The following is a 13,764-nucleotide window of genomic DNA, read 5'->3' on the forward strand; positions in this document are numbered from 1 at the left end:
AATGAAATGTTGCCACTATTTGGATTTCTGTCAGGTACTTGTGACCTGGCTTGGCCACTGTTGGAAACAGGATACTGGGCTAGATGGACCATTGGTCTGACCTAGTATGGTTATTCTTATGTTCTCTGGAGACCTTTCAGACTCGGATATGGAGGACAATGAGGAACTAAAAGATGAGGATGAAGCTTCCCTGCACTTTTTGCTTTTCCCCTTCTTTGACCTAGAAGAAACTTTAGCCTTCCTATATTTGACTGTAATGGTGGACAATGCCCCAAGGGATTGGAGTCCAAAGTAACAGCTGTGCATGCTACCCCAACCTCACCAAGATTAGCTGCAACCGCAGGAGACACACTTGAAGATGAAGAAGCAACTGCTGGAGTAGACTCAGCTGAGTATGGAGGCCTCCTGCCCTTAGGGGTTCCTTCAGGCTCGGTCATGTCTTGATCCATGGGATGCTGTGCAGGCATCTCCCTGTTCTTGGTGTCATATGGATCCTGTGGAGAATCAAAAGAAACCCCCAAGGCCCATAACCCTCCCAGTAAGAGGGGGGGGGGGGGGGATTCCAATCACCCCAATCCCATGAATGGAAGAAGCTCCCAAGGACCATAACCCTCCCAGTAAGGGGGGCTGGTAACTCCAGTCACCCCAATCCCATGACTGGTGCATGCTGGGGGGTCCCACCATGCAGGAGGGGGGCCCCACCCACAGCCCAAAGAAGAAACAGGTGGATAATCCCAGTTATCATTCCCCTCCCCTTCTCTCTCCTAGCCAAAATTGAGTTGTGACGGGGGAGATGACCCTACACTGCCCCGAGCAGAAGCAAGAGATGAACTAGTCCCCAAAGTCAAACCCAGACTGGAAGGAAGGGAAGGCCCTAAATCGGGATATGTCATCTGGGGATCCCATGCAAGGCCTGCTCAGGACTGCCAAGTTTCATACCCAGGGGCTGGTGAAGTGAGGTTCGAACTCCTGACGCCAAGGGTTTGGGGCTGACGTACTCCCAACTGGTCCACCCAATCAAGGGACTTTTTAACTTTCTTCTTTTTAGGTGGTGGACAGCATCAGGGGGGCCTGAGCTGCGCTGGAAGCCGGGTCGGAAATACAGTTCTCTTACCCTATCCGACAGTTCCTCAAAGTAATTGCTAGCAGAGCCCTCCATAGCACCACCTTCTGTCATTAACAAGTTCAGCCACAGAAGATAAGCTAGATGCCTCCAAGGAGCAGGAAGGAAAATTCCTGGCCTTGGAGGTGCTCAAATTTAAGACCCCCCCCCCTCACCCCTCCTAGAGAGACGCTCCTGTTGGAGGAGACCTTCCTGTGGTATTTATAAAAATTCCAATTGGAGCACATTTGAGCTAGGAAATCTTCCCTGAGCCTTTGCCCGCACCAAAACAGCTTCCCCCCGGTACGAGCCTGTCGCTTTTGAAAACTTCTCTAGAAGGCAGAGGTTTCTGAGCTCAATGGGCTTTTATTAAATTCTGAAACACTGACTCTCAGAGAGTGCAGCTAACACGTACCTCAAAGTGCCAGGACTTCAAAGAGTACGATTAGTTTGCTTCCCCCTTTAAAGTGGAGCTAAAAAAAGAAGATTTGGTATGAATGAAAAATTTTGACGTATACTGGAAGTTTATGTAAGTTTTTATAGGCAATTTTATTTGTATAGAACTTACTTTAAATATTGCAGTCTTCTCTGTTTAAAACCTTAATGTGATTATGATACTACTTGATTTCATATTGCAAATGTTAATGTTTTCCTGTATAATATTATTTGCAGCTGTTACACCTCTGTCAAAGATTTTCTCAGGTTATCTGTAAATAGCATGTCTTAATGGTAACCCATGTTTGTTTGTTTATTTGTGACATTTATAGCCCACATTATCCCAAATAAGTATGAGTTCAGTGTGGCTTACAATAAACAGTATAGGATACATAACAAAAATAATGCATAAGAAAGTAATTTGTTGTAAGAATCCAATTTTACAATACAGTATCATAAACGTACTGGGATAGCTATGGATGTTTAACATTTAGAAAATCTATTATGAGTGAGAAATTGTACATGAAGCAAAGAGAAAGTTAATGATAAATAAAGTAATAACCAATTCTGGTAATAATTAGTTGTTTGAGATACAGTTGTTCTTTATGAGGGTTTGTTTGAATAGGAGCGATTTGAAGATTTTGTGGAATCTAGTATATTGTAAGCATGTATATATAAATAACTCTTATGGGCAAAGCTACCCAATGAGTAATTCCCAGGTTCCCGTACAGAAGTCTGGCTAACAACTTCTTAGCTCTGTCTAGGGGTATTATTCTACAGGAACCTGCCTCTTTTTGGTGCCTACGCCAGAAGTTTCCTTCTGTTGTAGAGAACTGGGATAAAGTACAGTCACAGCTGATATATATTAGAATTTATTATAAAGATAAGAAAATATAAATGATACACTCTGCAATAAGGCTTAGGTACAAATATAGAGACCTTATGCTGATAAGACTACTATAGAATGTATTGCCTAACTAAAACACTGTTATCACCGGTTACTAGGTTATACACAATCCTGATTTGTAACTGACTAGGTCATGAAGTAATACAGTTAGCAGCACATTTTCCTGACCACAGTTCTGAACTACATAAGTACATAAGTACATAAGTAGTGCCATACTGGGAAAGACCAAAGGTCCATCTAGCCCAGCATCCTGTCACCGACAGTGGCCAATCCAGGTCAAGGGCACCTGGCACGCTCCCCAAACGTAAAAACATTCCAGACAAGTTGTACCTAAAAATGAGGAATTTTTCCAGTCCATTTAATAGCGGTCTATGGACTTGTCCTTTAGGAATCTATCTAACCCCTTTTTAAACTCCGTCAAGCTAACCGCCCGTACCACGTTCTCCGGCAATGAATTCCAGAGTCTAATTACACGTTGGGTGAAGAAAAATTTTCTCCGATTCGTTTTAAATTTACCACACTGTAGCTTCAACTCATGCCCTCTAGTCCTAGTATTTTTGGATAGCGTGAACAGTCGCTTCACATCCACCCGATCCATTCCACTCATTATTTTATACACTTCTATCATATCTCCCCTCAGCCGTCTCTTCTCCAAGCTGAAAAGCCCTAGCCTTCTCAGCCTCTCTTCATAGGAAAGTCGTCCCATCCCCACTATCATTTTCGTCGCCCTTCGCTGTACCTTTTCCAATTCTACTATATCTTTTTTGAGATACGGAGACCAGTACTGAACACAATACTCCAGGTGCGGTCGCACCATGGAGCGATACAACGGCATTATAACATCCGCACACCTGGACTCCATACCCTTCTTAATAACACCCAACATTCTATTCGCTTTCCTAGCCGCAGCAGCACACTGAGCAGAAGGTTTCAGCGTATCATCGACGACGACACCCAGATCCCTTTCTTGATCCGTAACTCCTAACGCGGAACCTTGCAAGACGTAGCTATAATTCGGGTTCCTCTTACCCACATGCATCACTTTGCACTTGTCAACATTGAACTTCATCTGCCACTTGCACGCCCATTCTCCCAGTCTCGCAAGGTCCTCCTGTAATCGTTCACATTCCTCCTGCGACTTGACGACCCTGAATAATTTTGTGTCATCGGCGAATTTAATTACCTCACTAGTTATTCCCATCTCTAGGTCATTTATAAATACATTAAAAAGCAACGGACCCAGCACAGACCCCTGCGGGACCCCACTAACTACCCTCCTCCACTGAGAATACTGGCCACGCAATCCTACTCTCTGCTTCCTATCTTTCAACCAGTTCTTAATCCATAATAATACCCTACCTCCGATTCCATGACTCTGCAATTTCTTCAGGAGTCTTTCGTGCGGCACTTTGTCAAACGCCTTCTGAAAATCCAGATATACAATATCAACCGGCTCCCCATTGTCCACATGTTTGCTTACCCCCTCAAAAAAATGCATTAGATTGGTGAGGCAAGACTTCCCTTCACTAAATCCGTGCTGACTTTGTCTCATCAGTCCATGTTTTTGTATATGCTCTGCAATTTTATTCTTAATAATAGCCTCCACCATCTTGCCCGGCACCGACGTCAGACTCACCGGTCTATAATTTCCCGGATCTCCTCTGGAACCCTTCTTAAAAATCGGAGTAACATTGGCTACCCTCCAGTCTTCCGGTATTACACTCGATTTTAGGGACAGATTGCATATTTCTAACAGTAGCTCCGCAAGTTCATTTTTTAGTTCTATTAATACTCTGGGATGAATACCATCAGGTCCCGGTGATTTACTACTCTTCAGCTTGCTGAACTGACCCATTACATCCTCCAAGGTTACAGAGAATTTGTTTAGTTTCTCCGATTCCCCCGCTTCAAATATTCTTTCCGGCACCGGTGTCCCCCCCAAATCCTCCTCGGTGAAGACCGAAGCAAAGAATTCGTTTAATTTCTCCGCTACGGCTTTGTCCTCCTTGATCGCCCCTTTAACACCATTTTCGTCCAGCGGCCCAACCGACTCTTTGGCCGGTTTCCTGCTTTTAATGTATCTAAAAAAGTTTTTACTATGTATTTTTGCTTCCAACGCTAATTTCTTCTCAAAGTCCTTTTTTGCCCTCCTTATCTCCGCTTTGCATTTGGCTTGGCATTCCTTATGATCTATCCTGTTACTTTCAGTTGGTTCTCTTCTCCACTTTCTGAAGGATTGTTTTTTGGCTCTAATGATTTCCTTTATCTTACTGTTTAGCCACGCCGGCTGACGTTTAGTCTTTTTTCCCTTTTTTCTAATACGTGGAATATATTTGTCCTGAACCTCCAGGATGGCGTTTTTAAACAGCATCCTTTGCTGGGGTAAGAACCCACTTACTAATCCCCGACTAATAGGAAATAAATCCCTGTAATGCTCACCGAGCTGACTCTTGGGTGGTCTCTCAGATGAGGTTGTCACAGGTTTTCCCCCTTAGACTCAAACTGTCTTCCACAGCGAGTCAGTCTTAGAGAATAGCCCAGGCTCTCTGCAGCAAGCAGGATTACAGTCAGTCTGGCCGGTACAGCTGGACCAACAGGTACTTTCTTCAGATAGACAGTTCACAAGGTTGTGGACCACTTCAGGTCTCGCTGGACTTCTCTCCAGCTACCCTGTCTTCCAGGCAAACTCTGCAACAACCTCTGCCAGACCCTACTCTTATCCTCTCCTTTCCGCTCTTTCAGTCCCCGATCCTCAGGTGACCAGCCAGCACCCAATCATGATCTTGTCCAGCTCCTTCCCTGAGCAAGAAACGACTTTTTCTTGACCTTCAAATTGTTACATGGTGATGGCATTCCTGTCTCTCATCAGGCTTGCTGGCGCCATGGTCTTACTCCCTATTCCTTACCCGGAGGTAAAAGGGGGGCCAGGTAGCCCACTGCATGGCCTTGAGTTTTTCCAGGCCTGCCAGTGATTTATCACAAGCAGAGAGCTTACACAAACAGAAAGTTGAATCTGCTTGCTCTCTGAAGTACAGTGTCATAGTTCACGGACCCCATCTTGATATAGTTGTATTCACAGGCTGAGACCAGCAGAGTGAGACTCGCAGGGAAATAGCCCTACGATATTCCTGTATATTTCTTATTTTGTGTGGTAAGGAGTTCCACCATTTGGTTCCTAGGTAAGTGAAATCTGTATGTAACAAATGTAACAAATAATAATAGGTAAGTGAAGTCTGCAGTTTTGTAGATCACTTTTTTGCAATTTGGAAGGTGTAGTTGAGAGTTTCTTTCCTCATATTTAGTGTTTCTTTGAGGTAAGTTTATTAATGGTACCATATAGTCTGGAGCTGTGCCATTTAGGATTTGATAACTTCCCTCCTTAATGTTTGTAATTCAGTAAACTTTTCAAGTAATCTTCCTGATACTGGTCCATCTATTAGATCTTCTGATCTTCTACAGTTATACATGCCAAGTGATTTGAATACTTCTACCATACTGGAGTGTTACTCATAGGCGATATATCAAGCTTTTATTAAAACTTAAGTATTAAAGTATTAAAACTTGAAATTTGGAAGGACTGTTTTGCTGCAGAGTTCACATGATGATGCTATCTGCTAAATTTAGTGACTTGGCTGACATGATTACTATTTTACAATGTCTGTAACACTCCCTGTAATCTTTGAGAAATTTTTCTGTCAACTTAATAACAATTTAACCCTAGAACGCATATTGGGGGCCTTTTAGGCCCCCATGCTTACATTTTTGCTATTATCTGCAAAATTACTTTAGTTAGAATTTTGAAACTCAAGGTATTACTCAAGTATGTCATTGTTGATAATATCCAGTTGTTCATATAAATTTTTTTCATAGGCATTATGGTGTAACAATGCTTGTTTGGTGAAAACTACATCTGTACGAATTGGGGGCCTTTTAGGCCTCCGCTGTTTTTATCATGTTCTCAGAAGTGTTTGTGTCTCAAGTTACTTTATTTGTACTCAGTAATGCTGGTGGAGGGGCCAGGGTGTGGATAATAACATGTGAGGATGTCATGTGATTTTTTGGTGTTTTCTGTGAAAAATTATAATTAAAATGTTGTCCACTATTCATATTTTATTGAGCAATTTTGAAATAAACTTGTGAAAGTTATTTAAGTGTGTTTTTCTACATTATGTGCATGGGGGCCTAAAAGGCCCCCATGACGTTAATATGTATATTTTTAACGTCATGCGTTCTAGGGTTAAACATCTTCAAAGCCATGGCTTGCCAGCCTCAGGTGGCCATAGGAGCAAAAGAGATAATCATTGGTCTAGAATCTGGGTCTGCTTTCTTAGACTATTATGCACTAATCAGAAGGCCAACAACTAATTCCACAGAGATGTTTTCATTATTTTCACTATTTCATTATTTGCTACTATTTACAGTTTTGAACTGATTTTAGGAGCTGCAAAAACTGGAAGATGAGAAGAAGCAGTTGCAAAAACTCTGTGAAGAACAAGAACAAGCTCTGCAAGAAATGGGCCTTCACCTCAGCCAGTAAGAACCATTTTAACATATTACAGATGTATTAAGCGGCCATGACTTAGTAGTTAAGGGGATTTTGCTTGCTAATTGCTAATGAAATATTATGAGATGAAAATGGTAATGGAATTCAAACACAAAGGAATCCTGTTTAGAAGGAATGGATCCACAGAATCTTAGCGGAGATTGGGTGGCAACACCGGTAATTGGGAAGCAAAACCAGTGCTGGGCAGACTGGGCATACTTCTACAGTCTATGCCCTGATCATGACTGAATAGATAGGGATGGGCCAAAGTGTAAATTTTAAGAGGCTTCGACATTAGCTTCAGAATTTTTAGTACAAGGACAGTGCTGGGCAGACTTCTACAGTCTGTTCCCTGAGAATTGCAGGGACAAATCAAACTCAGGTATTCATTTAAAGTATCGCATACCATGTAAAATGAGTTTATCTTGTTGGACAGACTGGATGGACCATACAGGTCCTTTATCTGTCATCATTTACTATGTTACTATGTAAAACTTATTCTCTGAGGACTAGCAGGCTGCTTGTTCTCACACTTGGGTCGACAGGTTATAAGAGGCCACCTTTGGTCAAAAATATTAACCTCCCCCCCAACTGGCAAGTCGTCCGGAATGGACACTTGCACTGTGGCTATGCTGCACTGGAGCCAGTCAAAAGCCCATCCCTTGCTTTTGCTGGGGAGCTGCAGTGGCCTTAGGAGCACGTTGTTGACGAGAAATAGTGCGCTGGGACTGAGCCTGGGTAGGCTGCCGAGAAGCAGGAGTGTACCTATGCCTATTATAGGCATAGGTAGCACTCCTCCTCCCTCCAAAAAAACCGCCTCAATGAGGAGGTGGTAGCAGAAGACGCCCGGTGGGAGAGAGAATCCATAGCATCATGGTGCTTTTTGATCTGATCGACCATGTTCTCTACTTTTTCTCCAAAGAGATTATGTCCCCGGCAAGGAACATCCGCCATTCATTGCTGGATCTTATGATCCAGGTCAGAGACACTCAGCCATGAGAGTCTGCGCATCACTATACCTTGCGCAGCTATTCTGGATGTCACATCAAAAGTGTTGTAAGTACCCCTGGCCAGGAATTTTTGATACGCCTTCTGCTGCCTGACCACCTGGTGAAAAGGTTCGGCCAACTTCGGATGGAGCGCTTCAACCAAACTAGACAGCTGCCTCACCAAATTCCACAAGTGGATGCTCATGTAGAGCTGGTATGTTTGAATCTTGGCTGCAAGCATAGCGGCCTGATACGTCTTTCTCCCAAAAGAATCCAAGGTCCTAGACTCTCTGCCTGGGGATGCCGAGGCATAGTCACTCTTGGCTCTTTTGAGTGCAGAATCCACCACTATGGAATCGTGACATAGCTGTGACTTCACCATTACAGGCTCTCCGTGGACTCTGTACTGGGACTCAGCTTTCTTGGGGACACTGGATTAGAGAGGGAACGACCAGTTTCGCATAAGAACTTCCCTGAGTATATTATGCAAAGAAGCCGTTGCAACCTCTGTAGGTAGAGAAGGATAATCCAAGACCTCAAGCATCTCGGCCCTGGGCTCATCCACAAGCTTCATAGGGAAGGGAATATCCTTAGACATTTCCCAGACAAAGGAAGAAAAAGAAAGGCTCTCAGGCGGAGACATCCTTCTCTTAATGGGCGGAGTAGGATCAGAGAAGACCCCATAGGACTCTTGTTCAGAAAAGTATCTGGGATCTTCCTGTTTCTTCCACAAACGCTCATCCTCGGTACCTGAGCCTGTCTCAACGTCGAGGAATGACGCCCTCGAGGGGGAAGTCGAGAAATCGACCTCTGCCTGGACTGCAGCAAAGCTTCGTTCGCCGACGTCGAAGGAGAGTCGACCCAGGTGGCAGCTGACGTTGACGCAGCAAGTGGCACCGAGGTCGTGCACCTCACCACAGGCAAAGGATCAGATGCCGCTTCAACAGACGGTGCAGAAGGCGCAAGCACCCCTGGCAGCGAAGTAGACTGGCGCAGCAATCCCTCCAGAAGAACTGGAAGAAGGGCCCTGATGCGCTCGTCGAGAGCCGCCATCGAGGAAGGCTGCGGGGCTGGTGCAGGGGCTGGTGGCAGAATCTGTGGGGGCTCGAGAGCCGGTACTAGGTTGCCAGAAGACCGACGCATCGGCACCTCCTGTATAGAGGGTGAGCGGTCCTCTCGGCGCCGACGCTTCTCGGGTGCCGAATCTCTCGGCTCTCCGGAGCTCTCGGTACCACACATGGAAAGAGATCAAATAGTCCGCTTGATACACTCTCAGTCTGGATTCCAAGCCTCCAAATTGTCCACCAGGAGTTCATTCTTACAGCTCCCAGTACAAGTAGGTACTTGCAGAGGAACTCTCTGCCCTTCTAAAGGCCAGTGTGGTCGAACCCATTCCACCAGGGGAAGAAGAGCTGGGATTCTATTCCAGTTACTTCCTGGTGGAAAAGAAAGCAGGGGGGATGCATCCCATCCTAGACCTAAGGGCCCTGAACAAATTCCTAGTCCAAGAAAAGTTCAGGATGGGTTTCCCTGGGCACCCTTTTTCCCATGATTCAGGAAAACGATTGGCTGTGCTCTCTGGACTTAAAGGATGCCTATACCCACATCTCGATACTCCCAGCTCACAGGAAGTATCTTCGATTTCGGTTGGGAACTTTCAGTACTGTGTGCTACCCTTTGGTCTTGCGTCTGCGCCCAGGGTTTTCACAAAGTGCCTGGCTGTTGTCGCAGCATCGCTACGCAGACTGGGAGTGCATGTGTTACCTTATCTCGACGATTTGCTAGTGAAGAGCACCTTGGAGGCAAGCGCTACTACTACTACTACTACTATTTAGCATTTCTATAGCGCTACAAGGCATACGCAGCGCTGCACAAACATAGAAGAAAGACAGTCCCTGCTCAAAGAGCTTACAATCTAATAGACAAAAAATAAATAAAGTAAGCAAATCAAATCAATTAATGTGAACGGGAAGGAAGAGAGGAGGGTAGGTGGAGGCGAGTGGTTACGAGTCAAAAGCAATGTTAAAGAGGTGGGTTTTCAGTCTAGATTTAAAGTTGGCCAAGGATGGGGCAAGACGTAGGGGCTCAGGAAGTTTATTCCAGGCGTAGGGTGCAGCGAGACAGAAGGCGCGAAGTCTGGAGTTGGCAGTAGTGGAGAAGGGAACAGATAAGAAGGATTTATCCATGGAGCGGAGTGCACGGGAAGGGGTGTAGGGAAAGACGAGTGTGGAGAGATACTGGGGAGCAGCAGAGTGAATACATTTATAGGTTAGTAGAAGAAGTTTGAACAGGATGCGAAAACGGATAGGGAGCCAGTGAAGGGTCTTGAGGAGAGGGGTAGTATGAGTAAAGCGACCCTGGCGGAAGATGAGACGGGCAGCAGAGTTTTGAACCGACTGGAGAGGGGAGAGGTGACTAAGTGGGAGGCCAGCAAGAAGCAGATTGCAGTAGTCTAAAACGAGAGGTGACAAGGGTGTGGATGAGGGTTTTGGTAGAGTGCTCGGAAAGAAAGGGGCGGATTTTACGGATGTTGTAAAGAAAGAAACGACAGGTCTTGGCGGTCTGCTGGATATGAGCAGAGAAGGAGAGAGAAGAGTCAAAGATGACCCCAAGGTTTCGAGCTGAGGAGACAGGGAGAATGAGAGAGCCATCAACAGAAATAGAAAACGGGGGGAGCGGGGAGGTGGGTTTGGGGGGGAAAATGAGAAGCTCGGTTTTGGTCATATTTAATTTGAAGTGGCGTTGAGACATCCAGGCAGCAATGTCAGACAAGCACGCTGAAACTTTGGTTTGGATGCAAGGTGAGATATCAGGGGTAGATTTGGGAGTCATCAGCATAGAGATGGTAGGAAAAGCCATGGGATGAGATTAATGAACCAAGGGAAGAAGTGTAGATAGAAAAGAGGAGGGGACCAAGAACAGAACCCTGAGGTACGCCGACAGGCAGAGGGATAGAAGTAGAAGAGGATCCACCAGAGTGAACACTAAAGGTGCGGAGGGAGAGGTAGGAAGAGAACCAGGAAAGGACAGAGCCCTGGAATCCAAGTGAGGACAGGGTATCGAGAAGTATGCTGTGATCGACAGTGTCAAAAGCAGCGGAAAGATCAAGAAGAATGAGGATGGAATATTGAGCTCTGGATTTAGCCAGTAATAGGTCATTGGAGACTTTAGTAAGCGCAGTTTTGGTTGAGTGGAGAGGGCGAAAACCAGATTGTAATGGGTCAAGAATAGCATGTGAGGAGAGGAAATCAAGGCAGCGGCGGTGAACAGCACGCTCAAGTAATTTGGAGAGAAAAGGAAGGAGGGAGATGGATCGGTAATTAGAGGGACAAGTAGGGTCAAGTGAAGGCTTCTTAAGGAGAGGTGTGACCACAGCATGTTTAAAGGCAGCAGGGACAGTCGCAGTGGAAAGTGAGAGGTTGAGAATGTGACAGATAAAAGGAATAAGAGTAGGAGAGATGGCATTAAGAAGGTGGGTGGGAATGGGATCAGAGGAACAGGTGGTACATTTTGAGGAAGAAAGGAGAAGTGTAGTTTCCTCAATAGTAACTTCAGGAAAGGAGGAAAGGGAATGAGGGGAAGGAGAGAGAGGGGAACGGACTAATGGAGGGAGAGCTGGTGAGGTAGAGAAAGCAAGGTTTATCTTTTGATCTGAAGCGCTCTACAGTCCATACGGATGACTATTCGAGTGCTGGAGCTACTGGGGTTCGTGATCAATTATCCCAAGTCCCATCTTGTCCCGGTTCAAAAATTGGAGTTCGTTGGAGCTCTGTTGGACATACGGATGTCTCAAGCTTATCTTCCCCAGGCAAGGGCAGACAATCTCCTGGCCTTCGTGTCCATGGCTCAAGCGTCTCAACAGATCATAGCTCGGCAGATGTTGAGACTATTAGGACACATGGCCTCCACAGTTCATGTAACTCCCATGGCACACCTGCATATGAGATCAGCTCAATGGACCCTAGCTTCCCAGTGGTGCCAGGCCACAGGGGATCTAGAGGATGTCATCCTTCTCTCCACCGACTTTTGCAGTTCCCTTCAGTGGTGGACCATTAGATCCAATCTGACCGTGGACGTCCATTCCAAATTCCTCAGCCACAAAAAGTGCTGACAATGGATGCATCCCTCCTGGGGTGGGGAGCTCATGTAGATGGACTTCACACTCAAGGTGTTTGATCCTTTCAGGAAAAGGGTCTTCAGATCAGCTTCCTGGAATTACGAGCGATCTGGAACACTCTCAAGGCTTTCAGAGATCGGCTGTCCAACCAAATCATTCTGATTCAGACAGACAATCAGGTTGCCATGTATTACACCAACAAGCAGGGGGGCACTGGATCTCGCCCTCTGTGTCAGTAAGCCATCCGGATGTGGCTTTGGGCGCGCCGTCACGGCATGTTCTTCCAAGCCACGTTTCTGGCAGGCATAAACAAGTCTGGCCGACAGATTGAGCAGGATCATGCAACCTCACGAGTGATCGCTCAACATGGACGTTGTCTACAAGATCTTCCGAGTGTGGGGCACCCCCTCGGTGTATCTTTTTGCCACTCAGATCAATCACAAAGTCCCTCAGTTCTATTCCAGACTTCAGGCCCACGACAGACTAGTGTCAGATGCCTTTCTCCTGCATTGGGGGACAGGCCTTCTGTATGCGTATCCTCCCATACCTCTAGTAGGGAAGACTTTGCTGAAACTCAAGCAAGACCGCGGAACAATGATACTGGTTGTTCCCTTCTGTCCTCGACAGATCTGGTCCCCTCTTCTTCAAGAGTTGTCCTCCGAAGAACCGTGGAGATTGGAGTGTTTTCCGTCACTCAGAACGAGGGGTCGCTCCTACATCCCATTCTCCAGTCTCTGGCTCTCACGGCCAAGATGTTGAGAGCTTAGAAGTTGCCTCTTTAGGTCTTTCAGAGGGTGTCTCCCGAGTCTTGTTTGCTTCCAGGAAAGATTCCACGAAAAAGTGTTATTCTTTCAAATGGAGGTTTGCTGTCTGGTGTGACATCAAGGCCCTAGATCCTTTTTCTTGTCCTACACGGACCCTGCTTAAATACCTTCTACACTTATCAGAGTCTGGTCTTAAGACCAACTCCGTAAGAGTTCACCTTAGTGCAATTAGTGCTTATCATCAATGTGTAGAGGGTAAGCTATCTCTGGACAGTCTTTAGTTGTTCGCTTCATGAGAGGTTTGCTTTTGTCAGAGCCCCTTGTCAAACCTCCATCAGTGTCATGGGATCTCAACGTCGTTCTCACCCAGCTGATGAAAGCTCCTTTTGAGCCACTGAATTCCTGCCATCTGAAGTACTTGACCTGGAAGGTCATTTTCTTGGTGGCTGTTACTTCAGCTCATAGAGTCAGTGAGCTCCAGGCCCTGGTAGTGCATGCACCTTATATCAAGTTTCATCATAATAGAGTAGTCCTCTGCACTCACCCTAATTTCTTGCTGAAGGTGGTGTCGGAGTTCCATCTGAACCAGTCAATTGTCTTGCCAACATTTTTCCCCATCCATATACCCGCCCTGGTGAAGACAAGTTGCACACCTTTGACTGTAAGAGAGCTTTGGCCTTTTAAGTGGAACGGACAAAGCCCTATAGACAGTCCACCCAGTTGTTTGTTTCTTTTGATCCCAACAGGAGGGGAGTCACCATCGGAAAACGCACCATCTCAAATTGGCTAATGGATTGCATATCCATCTCTTATGCCCAAGCTGGGCTGACTCTAGAGGGCCATGTCTCACGGCTCATAATGTCAGAGCCATGGCTGCGTAGGTGGCTCTCTTGAATTCAGCTTCTGT

The 13,764-nt window shown here is 45.8% G+C and overlaps 1 protein-coding gene across 6 annotated transcripts in view; it reads left to right on the forward strand.

The window, feature by feature from the left end:
- RUFY1 (RUN and FYVE domain containing 1) overlaps window positions 1-13,764 on the forward strand; it is a 744,748-nt gene that overhangs the window by 584,819 nt on the left and 146,165 nt on the right. For all 6 annotated transcript variants that reach the window (XM_030213172.1, XM_030213171.1, XM_030213174.1 and 3 more), the window contains one exon: window positions 6,883-6,977. In XM_030213172.1, coding sequence (XP_030069032.1) covers window positions 6,883-6,977 — 95 coding nt within the window. The remainder of the gene's footprint in view (window positions 1-6,882; window positions 6,978-13,764) is intronic.

Source organism: Microcaecilia unicolor, chromosome 8 (genome assembly GCF_901765095.1).
Source record: "Microcaecilia unicolor chromosome 8, aMicUni1.1, whole genome shotgun sequence".
NCBI lineage: Eukaryota > Metazoa > Chordata > Amphibia > Gymnophiona > Siphonopidae > Microcaecilia > Microcaecilia unicolor.